Genomic DNA, 26,070 nt, shown 5'->3' with positions numbered 1-26,070 from the left:
GGCACTGTGGCTGATTTTGTGTGTGAGAGGGGGTTAAACGTGCTGTAGACAAGTGCAGCTAATCTTTGAGGTAGTAGACGTAAAACCAAAACATCCTGGAAAGAAAAAAAATTGCTAGAAAACCATCTTGGCTGATGCCCAAGGGAAGAGAGGTCATTTTGCCCATGGTAACATTCCCAGCTCAGCCTCTTGTGACTGTGCACCCTTCTGCACCTGAAGGCAGGGATGGGGGTGGCCATGCAAGAAGACACACTTCTGTCTCTCTTCTTGGCCACTGTGGCAGAAGACAGAGGCTGATGTGTTTCTCCAAGCCTCTCCCCCTGGGTCTGGGCACCCCCCAACAGGCAGAGGGCTGGGGGAGGACTGGGGCTGAGCCCCAGGTTTTGAGCACGGCATGCGGGTGAGGGAGCTGAGAGCCAGCTGAGAATGGGAGAAAGCGAGGAGAAATGATTTGTATTACAAATAAGGATGTGAAAAGGGGTGGAGGAGCCCTGTCAAAATGTAAATGTGCAATTTGCATAATCGGGCAGCCAGGATTAAACGAAGCACAGAGAAGGATAAGGATTACACGGAGGGAAAGAGAAGGGAAATGAGAGCAGCACAGAGAGAAAACACTGCAGATAGATACAAAATCTGAGATAAGCAAGAGCAAAAGGAGAAGTTGGAGTACTCAAAGGCAGTGAAAGGAGAGGGAGCTGAGAGGAGGAGTGGTGTGCGTTACTAATCCAGGCTGTATCTGAGCTAGTTAGGAAGTGTGCAAATGAATTTTAAAAGGAGCTCGAAATTCAAGAGGGATGTCAGCTGGGTGTTCAGCATCCCCTTTTGTGCTGACCTTGAGCACCTGGACCACAACTACCTTGCAACCAAATACAGCACTCCTGAGTGGTTCCTTCAGATTTCATCCGTAGTTAGTTTTGCCTTTGATGAATGGCCATTCTCCGCCAGGATATCTGTCAGCCATCAAAATCACCCAAGTGATGGCCTCTGACAGCCTTTGTGCTGTCTGCTGCCCTGGGACAGGCACAGTGGTGGTTGCCACTGCTGGTCTCTGCTCAGCTTTCTGCAGGAGCTGCTGGCTGAGCTGCCTGGACCCAGTGAGCTCCCAGCTGCTTGCCGTGCTTGGTGTAACCACTCTTGGAAGCATCTGCCCTCTCCTCCATGCTTGAATTCTTCCTTCAAGTCATGCCAGACCAAGGGGCCTTCCAGTGTTCCCTGCAACCACCCTGCAGGTCTTCTCACCCATGAACTCTCTCCCTCGGGCTCATTTCTCCACAGAGAAACTGGCTGTGGTCAAGCTGGGCGCACAGCCGCATGCTATGCATAGCCATAAATAGGGGCAAATATGTAACACTCCTTTTAAGACTTGTTCTGTGCTGATGCCTAAGGGCAGGAATTGCACTGTGTTGGCTACTGTGCAAATGTGAAACATAAAGAGCGCTCACTGCTCTGGAGAGCTTGCGTCTGATGGGGAGGAAAGAGGGAGAGAGCGCAGGCAGGGGAGTGTGGTGGACACAGCGGGATGGGGCTCTAGCATGAGGAGCCAGGGTGCTCCTTCCCTGCAAGAGGAAGCTCTGCTTGACTTCTGGCTGGAATGGAGAGCATCAGGTGGTGTTTTATCAACACGATGCAGACTACAAATATTGGCTTATTTTCTTTGCCAGAACAGAACTCACCAAAGTGACTCTCAACTCAGAGAAATGGGGGAGCAAGAGAAGCTGGTGGTGGGTATGAGTGTTCAAAGAGAGGTGGGGCTGCTCATGCATTGTGTCTAAAATGCAAGGGAGCCTTCCTCTTACATGTGTCCCTTGGTGGCTTGTTCCTTAACACTATATATTTGGATTCAGTGAAAACAAACCTGCTCTGTAAAGGGTGATAGAAGATGGGGGAGGGAATTTCTCTTTCTAACCTTAAAAACTCAGGGTACAGATCAGTTCCCCTTTTACTAGAAGGGTTACAGCGGTCCTAATGAGGGGCTGCGAGTAAAGCCTTCCAGAAGGGACATGGGGACAGCTTGCCACCAGCAGCAAGGGTTATTCAACATTATCTCTGCAGTTACCTTCTGGCAGGTCAGTATGCCACCAGGGTACTGATCACCACTCCCAGTGCCCGATCCTGTCTCATGTTCTGAGGTTTCTGTCCACACATGTTTCCCCTGGACTCTTAATTCATCCAAGCCACCCAATCTTAGTCCTTCAGCCAGGCATCTCAGGGAATGCGCTTGTTCAGTTCTCCTAGAGTATTTGAAGGGAGCAACCAGGTGAAAGTAGAATAGAGGAAAATGTGAATCCAGCCACAGAAGTGAAATCAAGTGTTAACAAAGAACACCACCACAAGGCTTTGCACACCCAGATTGTAAATCTCTTCCTATCACAGTTACTCAGTTCTCTTATTTTATGTAGTGTCACATTTGACTTATTCTCCAGCTATTGTAGAATGTTTCAGACACAGCAGGAACTGAACTTCTAATAAAATAGTAACAATAAAAAAAAACAGACTACCCGTCCTCGACCATTATTGAGAAGCAGAGCATGAGGGGCAAGGAAGAGGAGAGAAGAATGGAGAAAGGGGAAAAGAGGAGAAAACACGACCCTGTCTGACTTCGGTATCCTTCATGGACCACTTGCTTTTCTGCCTTATTCCTTTTTTTTTTTTTTTTTTCCTACCGGCAGACAGTGTTGCCAGTTAAGTAAAGCTACTGGAGGACTTGAGGTTGAAGATCTATAAAACTAAAAAAGCAGGTATTCCTAAACTTTATGTCATTTTATTCCTCATGATTCTTCTAGGCATATCATCTTGCTAGATGTTGAAAATACTGTCTTCTGTCACGGCTTAATTAATTCTGCTCTCTCAGGGGTTGTAATTTTGATTGTTTAAATTGTACAGTACTGCACTTGGAAATGATTTTGGGGTCGGTATATGGCCACTGTCTCTTGACTTTTACATCATCATTGTTTATTACATAAATAAAAGTCCGGTCTTAGCTGTCCCTAAATTTTGGTTGCTCCAAGGTTGGTCATTCTGTCTGCAATTTCTTTGATTTATCTCCATTGCTATAGTACTCCTAAACTCTGGAAAGGTCAGCTTGGCTCCTCAGAAGCGTTCAGCTCTTCAGAGGAACAAAATTCCTCTACCAAAATGTTACAGGAGAGTTGTGAGCCATTGTGACATTCCCAGTCATTCCAGCATCTTCCATACGCTGACAAAATGGGGTGTTCTGGTATGTTCTTACTAGTGAAGTTTTTTGATTTTGCTGCAAGATAAAACTGGGCAGAAGAATCTTTAGTGCTATAGAAAGAAATGATAAATCAGCCAGCAGATCTCCTCATGGCAAAGCTGTATTATTGTACAACCTCAGCCTAGTTAAGCTACCAAAAATGGAGCTTATTTTATGGGTTACTTTTGGAGAAACAGTCCTGGAAAAGTCTAGGTCTCTACATGGAAAACAACATCTGAGGTATTTCTGAAAAAGCTTTCTGGCAAAATGCAACATTTGACACTGTCTATAAGAGTTGGAATGAAGAAAATGGAAAAAATACAGAATAATTTGCTCTATTCGACCCATTCCTCTTCATCTTTGCAATATAGATCTTCAGTATACTTTGCAGCTCCGCGTTGCAGACTGAGATGCATGTGGTGCTTAGAAGAGCTATTAACTCTCATTTGTATGATGAACGCAGCATATCCTCCCCAAACTTTCACCTTACTCTGTGAATACAAAATTAATTTTCTGAGACTCAACCTAGGTAAATTAACTTCATATAAATTTTAAAAATCAGTCTTTTAAAAAAGAAGAAGAGAAATGGAATCTTAGCAATTACAGAGAGAGAGAATTCACACTCTCAAAAGTGTGAAGTCCACATTTTCTAAAATCAAGGCAATAATCAGAAATTACAGGACTGATTTTCAAAAACTGTTAAAGAATAGGCTGTTAAAGGATGTGATCTGTATCCTATATAGGCTTTTTAAACTGTTTTTTCAAAACCCTGAAGGCTAATGTCTTTTTTATTATTATTTAAAAGCTGAGATTACTAAATAGCCACTTGTCTTCAGCTGCTGATGCTCTAGAAATACCATCAGACAACAAAGATTGGGGGTGGAGGTAGATCATATCGTACTCTCCGAAACCAAGAACTCATTGAAACTGGATGCTTCTTTTCCGGTTAAAAATAAGAGAATGACATAAATCAAACTCTTCAACAAAAGCATCAAGTTATGATTATAAAAGGCTCAAAACCAGACTGGATAAAAACACCTGCTCCTCCTGTGGTTGCTGTGGTTTGAGATATGTGTTGGCCAGCTGCAACCCTTCATCCTCAGCAGTGCGTGTGCTGCAGTCTTTCTGATGTAGATGGCTGAACCATCAGATGGCTGATGTAGTGATGAACCTGCAGTGAGGACACTCAACCTGCTGCACTGTAATGTCCTGGTCCTGCCCAGGACCACTCCTGTGCTTAAAAGTATTCCTCTAACTAATCACACAGATTCAAACAGGACCACTCATGGTAGTAGAGTTAAGCAGAGTCACATTTGCTTTTTCCACAAACTATTTTTATATTGTTGGTACCACATACCATGCAGCCCATAGCAGCTTCCTAGCTGCAGTATCAGGGACAGGAGGCACATTTCTGCCTGCCCCCAGCTATGGCTCTATGTACAGGCTGTACTGGAGAAGAACAACAAATGCCTTTTAGCCTTTAACCATACTGCAGAGCCATGTTGCCTGCCCTTGAGCTGTAATTTATGCTGGAGACAGAGCACAAAAGGGTGGGCAAAGAGTCCCGCAGCCACAGAAGTGCTCCATGTTAAACCCGAAGCCTGAGGACAGTCACGTCCTTTCTCAAAATGTAACCATGAATATTGTGCCCACTGGATGCAGTGACAAATGTATTTCATACCCCTGCCATTTGCACTTTTCTTTACATTAATATATTAATAATACAGAAGTGAAGAAGGCTTTCTGCTAAAATTCTAACATTTGTTCAGCAGCATTCAGCAGCTTTAACCTCTGAGCCTGTGAACTTGCTTAAAGATCAGAGGAGTTATCAAAGGAACCCCTGTGCTCTATTTTTATGTTTTGATTTATTTAGTTGAAAGGAGGTCCCAGTGCTCAGCTGCCAGAATACCATTCGTGTGACCCAAGGAAAAAAAAAAAAGAGAGAAGAAAAGACTTGGTGGGAGTTCTGTTAAGCTGATAAGATACTGAGGCTCTCTACGTTTAAGCACAGAGACACGCACATATTAAATACCACCATGGAAGGAAAAGAAGAGAAATCAGTGAAATGTAAGTGCGTGAAATGTGAAAAGCAGAAAAGAAAATTGCAAAATCAATACAAAGGGAAATGAAAAGTGAATTGAGGATAAACCAAAAGCAAATAGAAAACAACAAGAAAAAGAAACTCCAACAGTCAACAGACTGGGAGCTTGACAAGATAACGTTGTCAGGCTATTGAGTCATGTTCTGATTTTACAGCTGGCTGAAATAATGAAGCCCTATTAAGTTAAGATGTTCAGAAAAAGAAAACGTACTTAATACTTGAAGTGTGTCTAGCGTTTCCAGACAGTGTTTTGGTGTGGCGTTCCCAGAGATGTTCAGCGTGTGTGGTATCAGCCATCAGCTCATGAGGGAGCTGGGCGGGCTGCCACGAGGCTGGGACGCAGCTCTGTGAAAGGGATCATCAAATGCTGGTCCTTCATCAACCCCATGTCGTAATTTTGTAGGGTATGCTCTAAAGAACTATGTTCAGAAGGAACGGGGGGATAAGAAGCACTATGAATGTGGGCTCCTGAGTGTGGCTTAGGGCAGTAGGCTTTTGTGCTGTTCCTGTCAGAGAGGTGAGGTGCTTTACCTGCCGCTATTGGAGGCAGCTCGGTCTGAAAGTGGGGCTTTTTGTATCACCACCCACGCTGTGGGAGGGTGTTCTTTGAAAGCCGTGTTGGATCACTGCTCCCCAAGGCTGCATACTTTCTCAAAATTATCAGTAGTTCTTCAAATAAGGGCTGAAGTATGGCCTCTTCCACCAGACAGCATTTCTTTGCGTCACAGGCTGCAGGGCTGCCAGAGCCCAGGCAAAGGGGGAAGCCTTGGCACCACACAGTGCATGCCCGCGGTGCTGCCCAAGGATCCTGCCTTCTTTTTTGCTCCAGTGTCAGAAGGGCAGAGTTTGTGCCACAGCCTTTCCCTAAATGTTTCATGACCCATCTCTGAGACTTCCACCTCTAAGGAAAATGTGAGCTTGGCTGCTGGGTTTGAAAGTCAATAGGAAGGGATCAACAGCCAGACACAGCCTCAGCTTAAGTCCATGGGCTTATTTCCTTAGGAAAGCCAGCTCAAAGTGCTAAACCAGAAAGGCAGCTATCCCATTCTTGATATACCTCTGATACAATATTTTGATTATTTGATGGTCTATATTTATTTCTTATGAAGTTATTATGCTGTTATTCATTTTGGAACAGCCCGTAGAAGTGGCTGTCACAAGCAAGAAGCTCTGGGTAGCACCCAGCAGTGAGAACACAAAGATTATTCCCACCTCAAAGAGTTCAATCCCATCTGTCTTTTGTCAAAGAGATCTGGCCAGCCCTTAGAGCTGAAACTTGCTGTTCTGCTTTATTATCTCAAGTGCATAACTGTGCCTCTACAAACGATAGAGCTCCCTCTCCCATTTCCCTCTCCTTCCCCCTTCAGTAATCCCTGTTAGTTGTTTTTTAACTAGTGGGTTTTTGTTGTTGTTTTTTTTTTGTTTGTTTGTTTGTTTTGTTTTGTTTTTAATGAGAAATTACAAATTTCATTTGGTAAAAATAGGATTTAGAAAGCATTAAACAATAACTTTGCATTGGAAAGTGGAAGAACTAATTACAGCAAGTGGCATGGGGAATAGGAGGAAAGGTGAGATCAACAGAATAAATTGTAAATGGCAAGAACACTCTGACAGGAAAAGTAGATGAAAATAAGGTGCATCAGATCAGTAAAATCGTAAAACAGCCTCTTCATAACCACAATCTTCCTTCAATGATCCCTGATGTTGCTTATTTATTTAATTATTTGTTGTTTTGCTTCATTTGTCAGAAGGTTATGCTCCTGGAAGCTTTATTGCTAGAAGATCTCTGCCTGAAAGAAGGCAGGGAAAATACAAAGAAATAATGACTAACAGGATACATAGGTGAAAATGACTGGAGCCAGAAGCCTGAGTGATTATGGCTAGTGATGCTCAAAGATGATGTTTTAAACTTGCCTTTGAGATCTGGATGCCTATTAAAATTCCTGTAATTTGTATCCAAATTCTGTAGCTGACTTTGAAAACCTCAGTCCGCCGTAGCATTTAGTGCCCAAGGCAGGCTGGCTTCGTACCGCGGCAGCCTTGGCTCATGACTGTTGTTGTGAACAATATCAAGGCACTCAGCAAACGAGGAAAGGATTCCAGCCCTGTTTCCATGGATGGTCCGAGTGGAGAACAAATGACCAGAGCAGTCTGCACACTGCTATTCACGCATCAGAACCAGAGCCAGAAAACTGGTTGCAAATGTCTTGATGTGGCTCTTGGCTGGATCTGACGCTCCTGCTGCAAATGAAAAGCAAAGGAAATCTTGCAGTTGAATTCAGAAGGAGCAGACCCAGGCATTTATCAAGGGTTCAGTGAAATGAGACAGAGGTTATTCCCTGGAGAGCACCGAGTGCTGTATGAATTGGGTTGCTGCGCTCTGCAGGGCTACATCCCAATATTGGGAAGAGGGTGATCGGGACCAGACTTGAAGCCTATTAAAATAAAGGGGGTTTCTGCTTCGACTTCACTGGGATGGTCTTCAGTGTGCTAAAAGGATTGCTCCATAAACAAGATGTGCATGGAGATCATGGAAATGATGAACAAAAGACAGGATATTATAGACCAGCTTCTCTTCTGAAATGCAGTGTCTGAACTCAGCCTTTTCTCATGAATGAATAATGAAGTGTCCGTGTTTTATTAGCTTTACTTAAAATTGTCTACTAGTTGAACAACCTTTTGAGCCTTTTAACACTTTTGCAATTTGCTGCCGCAGTGATTTCTTTTCTTTTTTGTTCTTTTCAAGATACAGTAGCTAATCTGATCTTGGCGTTTCAGTAATTGTCTCAGTTAATGTGTGTGGGGAATAATTCAATTCTGTGAAACGAATACTAGGTGGATGTTTAACTCCTGCAAGTATGCTACATGAAGAACTTACAGGGTAGGCATGCTCATTAATTGCTAGGCTCTTGATTTATTAAGCAATTTTTTTTTTCTTAGCGTTGTTTACCCACTACCCATTTCTGTGGTCTTGTTTGAACATCAGAGCCAAGAGGAGCTCGTCAGCTCACAAAGGAGCTTCGTGCATATGTTAAGCCTTGTGCTAGTAAACCAATGTTGGACTGGCAGCTTAACCAAAAGACACATCGTTCTGTCACCACCATGGCTTTGTGTGAGCCCAGCAGTTTCTTCTGCTGAAGAGAGCAGCACATTCACTAATGATACTGGTATGTTTCCTATTTAGTCTTCAGGGGCTTCATTCAAGCAGGCCAGCGCCTCACTGGGCGCCTTGCCTGTGCTACAACCATAACGCTCACTGTAGGCAGAAATGATTTCTGCAATAATGACGTTTTTAGTAAAACTCTGAGTTGACCAACGCTGACACAAATCACTTGCCTGCAATGCCATTTGTTCTGGCACTGTTGCAACCCTGACTTTTTGGGGCAGAGCAGAATTTACAACAACCTGCAGAAACTGGTTAGAATTGTTATTTAAAGCCAAGCAGTGTTACACTTTTATTGTTAATATCAGGGGGGAATGTTACTTGCAAGGCTGTGCTTTGATTTTTCTTCATCTCCTGAAGCAACATGCTCACAGAAGAATTCACAGCCCTCTCAAATTACATATTACAACGATGACTTATTCCACAATCCATTTTGAGCATAGCTGAAAAGTGTATTTAATATTGCAGTGTTGTTTCTATCTTCTTCTGTATAAAGTTAGTGCTTGATTTTATGTGTCATCCTTAGCTGGTATGTATTTGCATAGCTCTGTTGACATCAATAGTGCTATATTGATTTATACCGCTTGTGTCTGCCTCATTATTATTTTTATCTTTTTGTTCAAGGAGCTTGGTGTATTTTCAAATTCAGGGAAGATAAAAAGGGATTGCTTTCTCAGAACCAAATATACACAGTGTCTGCTGATGGGATATTTTAGGTTGGGGCAAGTAAACACGTAAGCGAGACAGACATATCAGTGCAGCTCTGTAAATACTGCGGCTGCTTGTATACCATCTGTAGGGTGCATCAGATATGTAGGTTGGGATTTTTAAAGGCACCTTAAATTTCCAGCTATCACTAACGGTTAGCAGGATTTGGCACCCCACGAAACAGGGCTGCCAGTCATAATTTATTGTTTCTAAACAAACAAACTCGCTTTTGCAGAGATGACTGAAGCATCCATCTCTCCAGACCGAGGTGTAAAGTCCAGAGGTCAGGAACAAGATGCAAGAGGGCAAAGGTAGAAGAGGAGAAGGATTGGCCAGAAATGAAATAAATGCCCAAGAGATGGGTGGCCAGGAAAATATGTCCGTTCATCTCCAGAGGGAATATTTTAAAGACATGAGAGAGATGCTGCTGCATCACTTTACAGGCAGCAGCCATACCACATCTTGCAGGACTGTGAGAAAATGCCTCCCTGCCTTATCTCACTTATTTGCTTGTGAGCAGGCCCCTGGGTCTGAGTGCAGGAAGAGGTGAAAAATGGCTGGAAATATACAGCACAAATCACAGAGGGAAGGATTTTACTGCCCTTTACAGCTAGAGAATATGCCAAACCTGCCGAGGATGATCAAAATCCTTTGCTTGCATCTCAGGGCACTTGTGTAAAGTGAAGCTCTTCCTCGACACTTGCACAGATCAAGTATTTGCTGTCACGGAGATTATACAAGCCAGATAACCTCACCTCATCTGCTATCACCTTTCAGATGAAATCCTGATGTGTCAGTACCCTACCCAGCCTGGAAAGAACTATCCTCCTCCCAGATCTCCGCGGTCTCCCTGGCACTGCAGGTAAGCATGCTGTGCAGGGCTCTTTCTCAGTCCCCACCGTGCTGCACACTGCACAGGCAGATTTAAGCTACTTCCCAAGTCCAGTGCATGAAGTGTTAAAGGGAGAGAAATTGCAGACTTCTTCCTCTTCTGCTTTCAGGAGCTTTCCATCAATTTTCCTTCTCCCTTTTTCTTTTCTCTGCACTGCACTTCAGATGGAAGCATCTGGATCGAAGAGAATTATCTCTTAACAACAACTTGGGTTGTAGTACATTTCAAAGACTCAGGTTTTATTAGTCACAGAAGACCTTGTAAAAGTTTGCTTGGGATCATTTTTAACAGCAACCAATAATCCTGCCCCAATCAGCCAATGAAAACTAACCCAGCCCTCCCCCCAGCTCCCGCACAGATGTGTCTTGCAGAAATACAGTTATTTTGGAGAAGCAGAAGCGACATTTTAGCCAAGCTGGAGGTTTTATCCATCCAGTAGCTTACCCTAATACGGACCTAATTTTCTTCTGGGAGCTACCTGAACACTAAGCACGCTCGATGCTCAGTTGGCATAATACTGTTTGGAATGGTCCATAATTGCATGAGACTTCCCATTTTGTACCTTTCTGTCCTCGGTCTACACACAGCCAGAGGAGACCTGGTTGTGCTGCAAGCCCAGACTCTGCTCTTGCACTTTCCAGGTCAGACGATTGTTTTCATAAAGGTCTATTAATACAATCAGTTAAAAAGCAAGCCTGGAAAATCCTTTCGCCCCTTCCATCTGCAGCAAAAAAAAAAAAAAAAAAAAAAAAAAAAAAAAAGGAGATTACAAAGCACCATTCCCTGCACTGCTAACTGCTTTGGTATCCAGTGTCATGTTCAGTCTGCTAAACCAAAAGTCACCTCCAGCAGTTTGTTAGTCATAAGGAAAGATAATATATGGGGAAAAAGAGGCAGAGGATGACAAATGGGTTCTGGGGATGTGGTATGTCATAATTCTTACAAAACTACAATGAAAGCTGAGCACATTCAACAGCTTTAAAAATCAAGACACTCCTCTAAGTGCCTAGGTGCAGATTTAGGAACTTCAGCTGCTCAGGTAGGAAGATTTGGGCCAAATAGCCCAAATCTGCTCTCTGCAGAGTGACTTCAATAGAACAAATTCTTATTTTCATCAGTAGAATTATATTGATACATGCAGGTAAACTATAGCACATCTCCTGATCCATTTCTTACAAATAAAGATATTGCAGTTGCCCTTTTCTAGTGCCAACAAAAAGTAGTGGAAAGGTATGAGCTACAGGAATGTAAACCTGAGCTGTCATTAAAAATCAATTTTCATGACAAATTTAATTCACGTTTCACAGAGAGCTGTGTAATATCAATAAAAATGTTTTAATAATTGCTGTGCTGGCACTCTGTACAGTGTAAGACATAAAGAGATATAAATTTTTTATAATTTAGAAGATGTGGAACAAAACACTTCTTTAGAAGAAACCCTTTCTCAGGGAGAGAAATTAATTCTGGAGGAGGATGTAATTTATTAGGAATTCCACTTCAGCCCCCTTTACAAAGACTGCTCTGAAATTAAAACTTTGAGAGATCGGGTTTCTAATTTATTCGTAGAGTTAAAGGCCAGAGAGGACCAGGATCAGGTAGTCTGACCCCTTGGATAACCCAGGCTATTACTTTTCACATAGTTCTTCCACATCATAACTTGTGTTGGGCTAAAACATAGTTTTACTTAAACATTGGTTTAAAATGCTGGGAAAACACATTCTTGTGTTTCTTTCACATGCTTTGGTTAAGGTGGGAGAGAAGAAAAAAAATCTGAATCGATTAGAACGCTATGACACACTGGCAGAATTGCTATAGCATGCAATAGCACAATCTGAACTTGGCACCATGGAAATATAAACAGTTGGTCTTTTCTGGTAATAAAAGCTGACTGATTCTCAGAGCAGATATGTATGCTACCTATTTAGGAATGTGGTTTTGCGAATAACTTTCAAAGGGACCAAAGGGCAGGTATACAGTTCCAAATCTTACAGTCATGTTTGAAAATCCCATTTTCAAACCGAAGTAAGAACGAGCTGAGAGCTAAATGCTGAATTTCCTGAAGTCACTCGCAGTTTTCTCATTTACATGTAATTGAGGTCTGAATTTCACCCGAGAAGATCAGTTAACTTTTTATGATGCCAAGTGAAGAACTCTAATAATACTTGCAATTTGTACTTTGCTTCTGCACAGAATATAATTCATTACCTTTTACTCCTCTTTTTTTTTTTTTTTTTTTTGTAAATCTTTTTGTTGGTGTCCCTTATTTTTGTTCCTTTACCAACATGAATATTTGTGATTGTTTCAAACTGAATGCCACCTCCAAATTTCCTTAATGTACTACTTATCTGATATTTTAGATTAGATATTCAACAAGATAGGACTGCAGCATCAAAACTTCCAGGATCCTCTACGCACACAGACACAAGCTCTGACATTGCCATTCACCGCCATGCTTTCCAGGTTCATGGTCAATACAGCATTTGTTATACCCACATAACTTTGAGCCATGTTTTCAAATGAGGCTTTCTGAAACCCAGTGACATCTGCTTTGCTCCCTGTACTTGCAAATGCAGCCATTCGCAAATGTTCATGCTACAGGATAAGGAATCTTAAGCAATTAGAAGCACAGGTTTAGTCAGCTTCCACTGGAGTGTTTATTAGCTAATCCCGGGGAACTAGTGGGATCCAATTTTGTAATAGTTTCAGACGAAAACAAACAACCAAAAACTCCTGAGTTCATCTGGCCATACACAATAAACATACACAGCTTTATTGCTCATGACTCCCGTACTCTCCAGGGACCAAGTTTTCACCTGCTGTAAATTAGTGCAGATCCGTTCGAGTCAATAGATCAAGACTGTAATTCTGATATTATTTCTGCTCTGATTTTTCTTTCTGATAAAATTACTGACATATTTTTTTTTTTATTTTTAATTATTTCATAATTCTATTTTAACCTATTAGGGAAATAAGATGCAGATTAAATTGGTTTTCCTTTTTTCTTTCTTTCTTTCTTTTTTTTTTTTCTTCTAGGAAAACTCATATTTCTGCTGATGTCATCCATCTCTTTTTTCCTTCAATTCTCAGATTTCTTGAACTCTGAGCTTTTTTTTTTTTTTTAGCTACAAAATCCAAACTTCATCTCCTCTGGGCCAGCTAATATATCTAGCGAGGTTTTCCTGTACCCCATGATCTCCCAGTATTGATAAGGACTGTTATACTGTTGTTCTTATTCCCTAATGATAGAATGCAAGAGGCTTAGAAAAGTTATTCAGATACTGCCTGTCTTTGACCACTGCTGTCAGAAGGATGCAGATGCTGGCAGTCTGCATCAGACTAGTGGTCCATCTACTTTAGCCTCCCATCTCTTACCTTTTTTTTTTGTAAATGTTGTTGTGTTCTCAGGCATTAAAATGTACATTTCCTTCAACCACTTTATAATCGATATTATTGTCATTCTGAAAGTTTCTTGACCTCGGAGCTGCCTTGTGGCTGTGAGTTCCACCAATTGGGTGTGTTTGTTAATTTGTGAAAGGAATGATTGTCTGTTCTCTGTGTATTTTCTCTTGACGTTGTTCTGGAAACGTGTCTTCTGCTAGATTTCAACTAACTACTTTTAGTTTTTCCTTTATCATTATTCTTGTACTATTTATTTATTTTTTAAAGGTCATGGGTTTCTGTTTTTCCTTGTTGGTTAACTTCGGGTGCTCCTTCTTCTCCTTAACTGTTTCTGTTTCAAACCACATTCTAGGAAAACACCTTTTAAAACACCCAGTCTATATCTTAGCTATGAAGCTAAACAATCTGCTCTTATAAGCAATACATTTGTATGCGCAATACAAGTTGGAGTAAAATTGTTTTAGTTTTATGGAACTGTTGTTTTAAATTCCTCTGCCATCCACACAATCACCTTGGCTTTTATTTTATATTGGAATTTTGGTTCTCATTATTTCTTATTCTCATAAATGCAATGTTAGACCAGGGTCTAAACAATAAACAAAAAGGCCCCTTTTCCATTTCTCTTGTGTTTTTTTTTTTTGTTTTTTTTTTTTTTTTTTTTAATTTGCAGATCAAACTTCTGAAATAATAATCACTGTCACGACATGGTAGACATTCTGCTATTTTAAACTACCCATCTCCTAGAAAGATGCTATCCTCAGAAAGACACATTTGCCTCCGCTGTTTTAAAATCCTAAAACTTAATGCCAAAAAACAGTGCAAATGACTCTTGCTAGAAGCAAGGTTCTTGCTATTTCTTCAAGCAATGAATTACCTCCTGATTTTCACGTTATTTCAAAATATCCTTTTCAGATAGGCATGCCAGGGGCTATTTCTAAGAAAACCCCTTTTAGTGTTATTACTGTGCAGATTTTGTTTTGCTCCAGTGCATAATGGTGATACAGAAATTGCAGTTGTTGTTTTTTTGGTCTGTATTAACCCTTCTCTCTTCATTATTTAGGACTAGAAATATCATAAAGCTTTTGGTGTCTGCCTCAAATCAGAAAATTATAGATCTGTTAGCACACACTCAGAAAGTCTCCCTTCTGTGGGTGTTAACCGAATAACTACGAACACCCAGTTGTGAGTACACTAGTCATTAACCTCAAAAACAGTGAGCTCAGCACGGTACCAGAGCATACAAGTGCCTGTAAGACACAAAAAGCTATTTTCTCTTGCCAGATGCCAGGCAAGATGTATTTCTAGAAAAAAGGCCAACAGGTGGCCTAAGAACAAATGTGCATGGAGGTCTGCTGTACCCTTCCCAGTAAGATCACTTGAAATGCTCAGCTGGAGGCAAGAACACACTGGAGAGAGAACTTCCTGAGCATCTGTCTGAGGTTTTGTGGAACAGCAAGGCCTACTTGCCCTCCCTCCCAAATCAATTAAGGTTGATGGAAATGCTCCTGCTGGTGCTAGATCACACCCAGAAAAGGGATAATTTGCCTGTAGTGTACACAGGAAGGTGACCAGTGATTTCTAATGCTTGATACTTCCCAGAAGAAAAATGTTTTGTAGCAGAGAATGAATTAGATGGATGGGTTTTCATTTTTTTTTTTTTTTTTTTTCAGTAGACATGCAAATCTAGGGATTTGTTTCTATAAAGAACATAAAATAAATCACACACCATTTCTGTTTTCCACATACGTGCATTCAGGAACAAAACAGACTGAGCAGACTTTCAGCCATGCAATGAATGTCAGCAGAAACACATCCGACTACAGGTCTCTTAAGTCACTTTAATGGTGATGGATGTGCAGGAAACTGTAATCAATTACATTGCCCTGGAAATTACATAGTTATTTTCCAAAAAGCCCAACAGGTAACAGTTGTTTGATACAGTAGAGCTTAATATTTCTCAGAAGACAGAGACTTTGTAATATTTGAGCTTGCCTGTACACACAAATTGCATCACTTTAACAATACGTGTACAACCTCTTCTGTATAGTCAGATTATACAGACCTGGCAGGCAGCTATAAGTGAGACGCAAGAAACTGAAGCAAGGTAGCAAAACGTAGCGTTGAACAGCAAGAAATCTGAACAGGGAGATCTAGGGTCAGATCTAGGAGGTGATGTTCTCCAGCTTGATATTTGAGAATGTTTAAAAACCAGCCATGTGCCTCTGCAAGGAGCAGCGTGGCCTTCTGCAAGGTACACACTCTTACACTATCAGGTTACCGACGGCTTTGTACTTCCTTTTCTTTTGGTTCACACCCATACGTAGCAGCTCAAAAGTCACTGCATACCACACGGGAGATGTTGTGTGGAGAGTGGTGGCAAAATGTCATTTGCCTTCAGGAAAAAAAAAAAAAAAAAAGGTATATCCAATTTCCAGTATTTCGTGTGAGCGGTTAATATTCTTATTCTTATTAAAATATATTAAGGATATTGCTTGATCAGAGTGGCCCAAGTGTTAGGATACAAAGTAAACAACACATTACACAACCAAACAGAGCATCATCCCTTGAGAGTCGGAGCAGCCCGCAGGGAGACTGCTGGAAAAACACACACTGGAGCTCTCAGCCCATGTGCCGCTCGTTGTGGCCCTCCTTGGTGTCTCAGCGGAGCAACGATTAGCAGCTACAGCAGGCAGCAAGAGGCAGACCAAGGAGCCCATAACAAGCTTCTTGTAGAGATCTTGTAGAGATAGTGTTAAATGATTTCCAATTCTTTTATTTTTTTTTATTTTTTTCTCCACCTATCCCCCCAATATATTTCAAACCCTGCAACAGACTGCTCATCAGGTGGACGGAGGAAACCCACAGGTGTGCTTCCACAGCCCCGCTCCTCTGCCCTGAGCACACCGGTTGGGTTCTCCTCCTCACCTTGCTCCTGCTTGCTGTGGTTTGTTCCTCCATCTTCCTCCCTAGCAAATCTCCTCGTCCTCCCAGGTCTCTGCTCCTAACGCAGACCCAACGGCTTCGCCTTCCATGCCTCTTCCCTCAGCCCATTCCCCTGTGGAGGAGACAGAGGAAGACGAGGTGAGAAGGATGACCACGAGCACAAGCTCAGTCATCGGGCGCTTGGAGCTCAGTTATCGGACACTTGTCAGGGCTCCGGCCATGAGGCGAGGCAGGTGATGAGGGTAACACGTCCCCTCCGCCCAGCAGCGGTTGGAGCTGAAGGCGAGGCGGCGGCTGGCTCCACACGGGCAGGGCACCATGACGGAGGGGCGGCCATGTTGGGGCGCTGCCACCACGGGCGGGGGGCTCCCCTCGAGGGGCAGCAGCCACGCCGCGTCCCCGGGGGGCGGTGCGGGAGGGCACCCGAGGGGGGGGCTGCGAGCCGCCGGGGGGGGAGGCAGACACGGAGCGGGGACACGGGACGGCGAGAACTGAGCCCGAACTCGACGGGAGGGGGGGGCAGCAGGGCGGGAACCGCGCCGCCGCCGGGCGGGGGGGGTGCGGCCGGGCCTCCCCCTGCCTCCCGCCTGCCCCCACCCGCGCAGTGCGCAGGCCCTGCGCGCATGCCCGCGACTTATTTCGCGCGGCCGGGGCGCCGCATTTCGCGCGGCGGGGAGCGGGCGGCGGCGGCTCCGGCTCCACGTGACCGGCGCGGAGCGGAGCGGGGCCGGGCCGGGACCGCCGGGGGCCGGCAGCGCCGGGGCCGCCCCGCATCGCCCCGGTGCCCGCCCCGCAGCGCCCCGGGGCCGGGGCTCACCTCCGCCGCCCCCCCCCCCCAGCACCCCCTCCAACCTCCTCCGCCGAGCAGCCCGGGGGGGCCCGGCCCGCTGCACCCCCCCGCGGTCGGGGCGAGGCAGCAGAAAGCGCGCACCGGTGCCGCCGTCCCCGCTGGAGCGTATTCGAGCCTCATCAGCACCTTTTTCTTTTTTTTTTTTTTCTCTTCCTCCTTTTTTTTTTTTTTATTCCTTCTATTATTTATTCTTCTTCGCCTCTGGTCCCTTTTGGGGAGGGGGCAGCCTCCTCTCCGCTCGGATTTATTGTCACCAGCACCCCCCCCCCCCCCCCCCGCCCACTCCTCGCCACAATTAATCCGATGAATTTGCCGTGATTGATCCGTATTAATAGCCGGGGTGGGTGGGCGTGTTTTGGTGTGGGTTTTTTCTTTTTTTTTTTTTCTTTTTTTTTTCTTTTATTGTTTGGTTCTGGGTTGTGTTTTTTTTTTTTTTTTTTTTTTTTTGGAGGGGCCGGGCTGGGATCCGATCTCCGCTCCGGAGTCCAGCCCTGGTCGGTGCCTGAGAAAATCGCATCTGGACGCCTCGTTATCATTATTGTTGTGTTTGATCCGCGCAGATAAAGGCGGAGGGGAGAGCAGTGCGTGGCGGCGGGGAGGGGAAGGCTGCACCCTTCCCCGCACACACACACACACACACGCAGACAGAAAGGGAGCTCCAGACATCCAGATATATTTTTTTTTTCCACCCACCCCCCTCGGAACTTCTTCTAGTTGGGGAGGAAAGGAAGAAAGAAAATAAATTTTGTGCAAGGAAATACTCTCAGCTCCCTCCTTCCAGCGGGTCTCTCTCCTTCTTTCTTTATTCCCCCCCTTCTTTTCTGCTTTTTTTTTTTTTTTTTTTTTTTTTTCCCCTCCTCTCTTTCGGAGATCCTCGCCCTCCCAGCCCCTTGATCAAAGCATTCCGCTATTCTGATTTATTGCCTGCTTGGAGAGGCTTTTTTTTTTTTTCTCTCCTTTCTCTCGCTTTTTTTTTTTTTTTTTTTTTTTTTTTTAAAAAGGCGACCTGAGATCAGCCATTACTTTCCTTGGCTCGCTTATAGGAATCTCTTACATTTGGTGCTCGCTGCTGGTGGCGGTGGAACCGCGCTCGGATTCTTTCATCCCCCCCCCACCCCCCCCACCCCCTGCCCGTCCTCCCCTCCCTCCCTTTCTCCTTCCCTCTCTCCCTCCCTCCCTCCCCCGTTATTCCGCCGGGGGAGCCGGATCCGCGGCGGCGGCGGCGGTGGGGCGGGGGGGGCCGAGAGCCAGCGGGAGAGCCGGCCAGAGCCATGGACGGCCCGGCGCGATGCAACGGGCTGCGGAAGAAGCGGCGATCGCGCTCCCAGCGCGACCGGGAGCGGCGAGCCAAGGGCGGCCGGCGGGGCGCTGCCTCCGGCGGGGCCGCCGGCCCCGGGGCCGCCGCGGCGCTCTCGTCCTCGGGCTCCGAGAAGGAAGACAATGGGCCCCCGGCGCCGTCCCGGCCGCGGCCCCCCCGCAGGAAGCGGCGGGAGTCCTCCTCGGCCGAAGAGGACATTATCGACGGCTTCGCGATGGCCAGCTTCGTCACTTTGGAGGCGCTGGAGGTAGGAGCGGCGGCGCTTTGTGTGCGCCTCATTGTGTGCGGGGGCGGCCGCGGGGGGGCCCCCGCCCGCTGCCGGCAGCCCCCGGCCCCTGCGACCCCCGCCTTTGGGGCCGGGGGCGCCCCCGCCGCCCCTTCGGACCGGCCCCGGCCCCGGCCCGGGGACACCTGCAGCGCGGGGACCGCGGCCGGCAGCGGGACCCCCCCGCCCCGGCGTGTCCCCCCCCGGCCGGCTGTGTCCCCCGCACCCCGCCGTGTCCCCCCCGCGTCTCCTCATGTCCCCCCCCCAGCCGCTGCCCTCCCCCGGAGCAAACTTTTCTCGCCCGGTGTCCCGGGGCCGAGCCCCCCCCCCCCTCCCCGTTTTTCTTCCATCCCCCCCTTGGCACGGGTGGGCGGCGCGGCCTCCCCCGGGGGGGGGAAGCGGTGTCTGTCTGTCTGTGTCTGCCTGTCCCCAAAATAAAGGGGGGCGGTGCCTCCTCTCCCGAGGGGGAGCCCCGGGGCCGGCCCCCACCCCCCCCCCGGCCGCTGTCACCCCCCGGGGGCTCGGGGTGGGGGGGTGATGCCGGGGGAGCCCCGGCCCCGCTGCTCTTGGAGGGCTTTGTTGTTCCTAACTTCTGCTCGGGAGAAGTTTGCATGGTGAAAGGCAGATTTATTTGGGTTTACATGCACTGGAATCACAACTGTAACAATTATGAACTGTCAAAATAAATGCGAAGATGAAGCTGATTGTTTAACAAAAAAATCTGTGTAGCTCTTAAGCTGTTTAAATATTTAGCCAGGAATACTTAGTGGCATTTTCTGGTGTTGGTTTTTTCTTTGTTGTTTTTTTTTGATTTTTTTTCCACCCTTTGGAGCCAAATTTTGTCCTTGGTTACACCTGCACCAGCCCAGACTCATGTCTGGGAGAGATCTCCTCCCGGTGTAAGCCAAGGGAGGATCTGCTCCCCCCGAGAGCCTCCGCGTGGCTGGCGAGAGGCTCGTGTGGGTGATGGGGAACCAGTGCTGGGGATGGCCAGGCTCCCCGCTGCCACCCCTCTCACCTGGTGAGCCCGTCCACCAGTGTCCTACGTGAGCCGTGGAGAGGAGCGTGGACGTGTCTTTGTCGGCAAGAGTGGGATTTGCAAGCTGAGGATTTGGACAAAATTCTCTTCTTCCTCAAACAAAGCCCCGGTTCGTGTCGTTAGGGGTTTTGTGGGAATATGGACTCGAGAATTTGGCCGTAGCCCTTCCTGGAGGGGAATCAAGGAGCAAGTTTTATGTTCAGAACTTGTAGGGTGTTTTGGAAAAAATCTCTTTTGTGTTTCACTCCTTATTTATTTATTTTCCACTTGAAATGAAAATTGCTGTGCTTTTTTTCCCCGTTGCAAAGCCAAGAATGGCTACTACTTGCATCCTGTTGTAATCCTATATCGCTAAAAAGGAGTGCAGAAACATTACCCAGTTCTGCCAGCTAATATCACATTCAGATAAAACAATAGCTCGCACACTGAGACTTGACATACTTTTAATGTTCATGTGATAGGTGGCACATTTTGACCTAACGATTTCATGCTGCGTTGAGAAATAATGTCACAAAATCATTGTTAGGTGCTTTTCCCTGCAGCTCGGTGTATGTGTTGAGAAAGTTGTTTCCGAGGATCAGAGGGAGATGAAGGTGTCTCAGGCACAAGCCCAACGTAGCAGGAATTACCGCGTGTGTTGCTTGTAGCAGCCTCAAGTTTTCCTTGCGATTTCAGTGCTGGCAAGGAGGTCGTGAGATGTCTCAGCCCAGGGGAGATGTTCAGGTTCTTGTCTCAACTCATACCAGAGCTGAGAAGCCCTGGGTGCCGTGGAGAGGTGCCCTGGTGTTTACACACCTCGTGTTTTGGATCTGCCTCAGGCTCTTTGGAGCCATGGAGGTTTCTCCCCAGGTTGCAGAAGATTTCCGTGCCCAGCATGACAGGATTGCCCTACTGGGATTTGTGCTTGAACTTCAGCCTGTTCTCAGGCTTAGTGCAGCCAAGAGTGTGAGACAGAGGGTGTGTTTAGTCTGCTTGTTGGTAATAGCAGTGAGGACCGATGTTCAGAACTTCACACCATGGGAAGATCTAAACCCGTGCTCCAGGATGGGCAGCGGGTGGGCTGGCTGGCACGGGGGGGATGTGGAGGGACGAGGCTGAGCGCCCTGCTCATGAGCCCACCTTTGTGGCAGGAGGTGTGTGAGTTGGGTGGGAGCCGGCTGTTGCCCCAGGGGATCTTTTTGTGGGTGCTGCAAATAAAGCTGTGAACAAGAGCAAGGATTTCCACATAGCTTTGTTTTGCTTGACCTTTTCTAAATGCCTTGTGTTGGGGTGACTGGAAAGCCCAAATTGTGCAAAACGCCAGGTTGTGTGGGGCTTGTGGACTCTAAGGAGACACAGGTTGCACCTGATGGCCACTGTAGTTCCAACAGGAGTCCTCTGTGTCTGTTAACACCAATTACGGGCATGTTGATAAAATTTCCCATCCCTTAAAGCACAATTATCTCTTTAAGCAGCTCCCACTCTTCGAGCTGCTTTTCTGTCCAGGTATCAGTAGCCTCCTCTGCTTCTGCAGTGTAAATTGTTTGGTGTAGAAAGAGAGGCCGTCTGCTTCTAGTTATCTGCAGCAGGGTTTATGACAGCCTGTACCTTGATCTCCTTTATATTTGCGTGGGGAATAGCAGGGAAAGAGGGAAGTGGGCAAAGACAGCAGGTTCTCATTGACTTTTTTTTTTTTGATTGTTGTTGTCTTGGAGCAACAGTTGAGCAAATCTGGTGTTACTGCAAATGTGGCCAGACTGCTCCTTGCCTGGTCTGATGAGGCTCTGTTGTAGTGAGGTGCTCTGAAGGCCCGTGCCCCACAGGGAGCTCTGACCTTCAGCAGCCCCCAGGTGCCTCTGGTTTAGCACAGTGGTGTAGCCGTGCAGCTTGATCTCAGCACCACGTCCTCCCGCGGGTGGCCTTGCTGGGACTATGTGCAGCAGGCTCTGTGCATCGCTCCACAGCACTTACTCACCCTTCAGCTCTCTGGCCTCCCAAAATCTTCTAGTCTGGAAGAGGAGAAGGGTGCAGACAGCTGGTGTCTGTGCTCAGCAAGACACCAAGCTGACCTCTTGCTGTAGCCTGCACCTCTGGCACGTTTGTTTCCAACAATCACTGCATGAGGTTCTCCAAACCCCCAAACCCGGGTGGGCATTGTTGATGCTGGTTTGACAGGGAAAGGGCGTTCCTTCAGGAGGTGATAAATGGATCTGTTGGGGTGACTTGCTGTGTGATGTGCTGGGGAGGTTTCTGTGGAGCTCTCGGGCAGGTGGGATTTCACAGATGTCTCCTTCCTCTCCCCGGCACGTCGGGCAGCAGGGCGATGTGGCAGGGCTGTTGGCGTGCGGTGGGGAAGGTGGTTTGCTGTGATGAGAAACGAAATCTGACCTGAATGTTAAGATAGCTTAAAGCCTGGGAAGTACTCTGTGTTTCCTGAGTCAGCTCCAACCATCCCTACGGAGCAAGCAGTTGGTTTTGGGTTTTCTGAACCCTGAGTAAGGTAATGAGCTTTTTCTGCGGATGTTTATTTAGCTTCAGCTCGGGCAGTTCATCTGACAAGCTTGAAATGGGACAGAGATATTTATTTATAAAGCACAGATAGAAATGGCACAGGGAGGGGTGAGCTTGCATTTAAATGGCGATTCTTGTTCCGTAAAACCAGCGCAGTTCCTCACCGCACGTTTGAACTAATTTCTGTTCAGCATGCAGACATCAGTCTGTTTTGAGACCATGCTAAATTATCGTCAGGTAAAGCCCAATGTAATTAATTACAAATGAGAAATGCTGACAAATATTTGTCAAGGAGCTGCTTAATGAGTTTCAAATTCTGTGTCAGATGATTCCATCCACCTAGTGTAAATAATTTTTAAGCAATTGTTCCACTGAGTTTGTGTGATTTAGGCAGATGTTAGCTATGGCAGTTCTACCTATTGAGGGCACAAAATAATGCAAGACTAAATGGAGTAAAACTTAACAGCTGATAGCGGCTTTTAAATAGAAACAGTGCTGTTACACAAACAAAATGTGGAAATAATAGGAGGTTTTGAAGATGCTGTGGTCTAAACAGCATGTCTGTGTGCTGTGTACACACAGTGTAACCCTGTGTGTGCATCCGAAGGCAGGAATTTGATTTAATAACCATTGTGTGGTGCCCACCAAAAACACTCATCAATAGGTTGGTTGTGTGACAGCAGAAGCTTGGGCTCAGACACCAGAACAACTGGCTGGCAGTGGGGTTTCTCCCCAGATCAGGCTCTTCACACCAGCCTTTTCGTGGCTTGATTAGCCTTTACTTAAAATCTCTGAGATTCCGACACAGTTTGTCCTGCCTTGTCTCTATCCTTTCATATTTCAAAAGGAATTTGATCTTCGTGCCTTACCGCAGCAGCATCATAACATCAGGTGTTTGTTCAGTGCTGTCAGCAAATCTTGGTAGTCCTTCCTGTATTTATTGACTGCTTAGGTTCTTTGGTGTTTGTCCTAGTCTGTTTGCACACGCATGTCTTCAGATTTAGACCAGCAGAGAAAAGAAGGTAGTAACTAAATGAAGGTATCTGCGGATAACAAGTGGCATTAGGTTTTGTGTGACGCTGGGATATCATATGAAGCGATGTGCTTATTATTTTCATTATGTGTTTAGAGGAAACAGTAAATTGACCTGAGATCAAATTTTGAGATAACCTTGACAGAGCAGCTGAATCTCTCGATGAAAACCCTCTGCAACCAGAGATGAAAAAACAGCAACCAAAACTGAAACCGGGACTGCGAGCAGCAGGACGTGTGTTCCACAAAAGGAACCTCTCGGGTAATTTTTTGAAACCTATGTTACTATAATTTGGACATGTGAATAAAAGCCTGTTACTTTTCTGTGAGGCTGGGCACCCCCAGCTCCCCCCGATTCATGTAGCTGTTGAAGAGCTGTTATCATCTCTTCGCGCACATAATGACTGAGGATTGTGATCCTTGCATAAATACTCTTTTAAACTCCCGAAGGTAACAATGTAATGAAGGTGGGGATTTTTGCCTTTCCCATGGGTGGTAGTAGGAGGCACAATGGCCTTGAGTTAAAGAAGGAAGAGTTTAAACTATAAGGACAAGTTCTTTAGATAGATGTGATTCAAGTAGTCTCCACTGGCCCCGCTCTTTAAGCTCAACATTAATGGGAATTATACCACGTATCAATAGGACAAAAGACACCCTTATCCTTTTTTATCTTGGCATCTTTTTTTTTTTCTCCTCCGCTATTTGGGTGAGAAAGTAAGCCCTTTCTCATTAAATATCTGGGGCCTCTGCTGGGATGAGGGAGTGTAAAGAAACAGATTTATAAAATAAGGGTAAAGGATCAGGAACTTGGAAGGAAAATGATCACTAGGGAAAGGCCAAAAAATCAGCAGAAAGACATCAAGGGGCTGAGTAATTGAAAGATTGAGTTACAATGCTGAGATCAATAGAGAAATACCAGGGACTGGATGGGAACACAACTGGAGGGAGATGTTCCTGGGAGCTGCAGGTGGGGTCTGCTCTGTGCCCTGGTGGGAGCCCTGCCCATGCTGCTGGGGAACGCTCAGCCCCTGCCTAAGCGTTGTTAAACCTGGTAACTCTTCAGCTGAGAGAGAGAGGCAGGATTCCTTGCTCAATGAAATGCCCCCCCTTTCTCCCCATCTGTTAGGTTTTTTTTTTTTTAATGTTTCTGGCAATTTGAGTGGAAGACCCTTCCGTATTACACCGGGGGTCTGACCTGCAGCCTTGTAATTATCTGCAGCTAAATTAGAAGTTTAATCTTTGTTCTGAGCAACAATAAGTTGAGTCAGATAGGTTTTAAAAATAGCCTAAGCTCAAGTTTAGTGAAGTCTCAAATGCAATTAATAAAAGGGTAACGGAGTTAGGAGGTTGTGGGCTGAAACGTGGCGATGTTTAACTCTGAGCTTTCCTCTACTCGAACTGCAGCCTTCTGCAAGGGAAACTGCTTGCGCTGCTTCTCTATGTTCATGTATATCATCCGTACGATTTATCAGCTCAGTATCTGTATTCTCGCTGGGGTTTGGCTTGGTGTGTGCCACAAATTACCAGCTGCATGCATTTCTTGTGTAGTTGGTTTGTTGTCGTTTTGACGTGGTGCCAAGCCATGGTGAAGACCACTTCAGAACATCACAGTCCTCTAAATTCCTTTGTTGTAAAATGGATATTATGAAAATCTACTTTGTAAGTAATGAGAAATGGCTAATGCAGGTAGGGATTTGTTTTGCTGTAACAGCAGAACGTGCAGTGGCAATTTGTCAGATCCCCAGCTCAGCTCCGCTGTACTGTTTGCCTTTAAATAGTGTGTTACCTTAATATCTTGAGATTTTTCTCCTTGTATCTTGGCAACACTGCTGCTGAAGTTCACACACTCGTGTGCTGGAGAGGGAAGGCTTTAACCAAAAGGGTAAATCTTTAGTCTGGTAAACGTAATAAGGAGGAGTTTTGGTTCTGCCTTACTGTCTGCAGGAGCGGCGGCGTGAAAGTCTGCAGAAGAAGTGGGTTATTCCCTGGCACCAAGCGTATTTCTCTCTTTGTGGCTTTTTGCCTGTCAGGTGTAATTTGATCACGTTGCTTGACATTCACTCCTTGTGGATTTACTTGGGTTTTGTTCGGTGTGCTGCTTGGTCCTCCTGATTTTAAGATCTCCCGAGATGAAGATGTGGTAGGGGTGCAGAGGTGTGTTAATATCCGCTGTGTCCAAGTGCCCGGCTGTCTGGACTTCAGGCTCTGTAATGCCGCTTGGTGCACTGATGTGATTGATATCCCAAGTCCAAGTGGGAATAGTTACTCCACAGCTATGCAGGAGATCAGCTTAGTGTTCTCTGCAGAAATGATCGCCCATTAATCTGTTGTGCACGTTTGCCAGCTTTTCAGAGTTAGAAGTTGCTTTTCCTCTAAAACCAGTGCTTTTATAAATTGCATCTTTTTGTGCTTTTGTTTGGTAGCAAAGGGGGAATTATAGGTTTGGAAATAAAAACACCAGCAATCTGTTTTCTCCATCCATAAGCCCAGGCTTGCCCTTTGCTGGATGAGCTCATGACAATGAGCAGACTTCTCCAGCCTTCGAGGTGTGTGCTGTGCTGGGCATCCTCTGGACAGAGCCATCTGGGGCAGGTGTGGGGGTGCTGCAAGAGGACGGTGCACGCTGCAGTCAGAGAGGGAAATAGAGGTAGGCGCT

At 45.8% G+C, this 26,070-nt stretch overlaps 1 protein-coding gene across 2 annotated transcripts in view; it reads left to right on the top strand.

Moving 5' to 3' along the window:
- The first annotated feature begins 18,541 nt into the window (after positions 1-18,541).
- The window catches only part of AUTS2 (activator of transcription and developmental regulator AUTS2), a 760,738-nt gene continuing 753,209 nt past the window's right edge, over positions 18,542-26,070 (top strand). For both annotated transcript variants that reach the window (XM_032200715.1, XM_032200714.1), the window contains exon 1: positions 18,542-18,835. In XM_032200715.1, the coding sequence (XP_032056606.1) occupies positions 18,542-18,835 (294 nt within the window). The remainder of the gene's footprint in view (positions 18,836-26,070) is intronic.

The sequence above is a fragment of the Aythya fuligula genome, chromosome 20 (assembly GCF_009819795.1).
Source record: "Aythya fuligula isolate bAytFul2 chromosome 20, bAytFul2.pri, whole genome shotgun sequence".
NCBI classification, from domain to species: domain Eukaryota; kingdom Metazoa; phylum Chordata; class Aves; order Anseriformes; family Anatidae; genus Aythya; species Aythya fuligula.
Note: the sequence above shows the minus strand (reverse complement) of the source record. Positions and strands in the feature narration are given on the sequence as shown.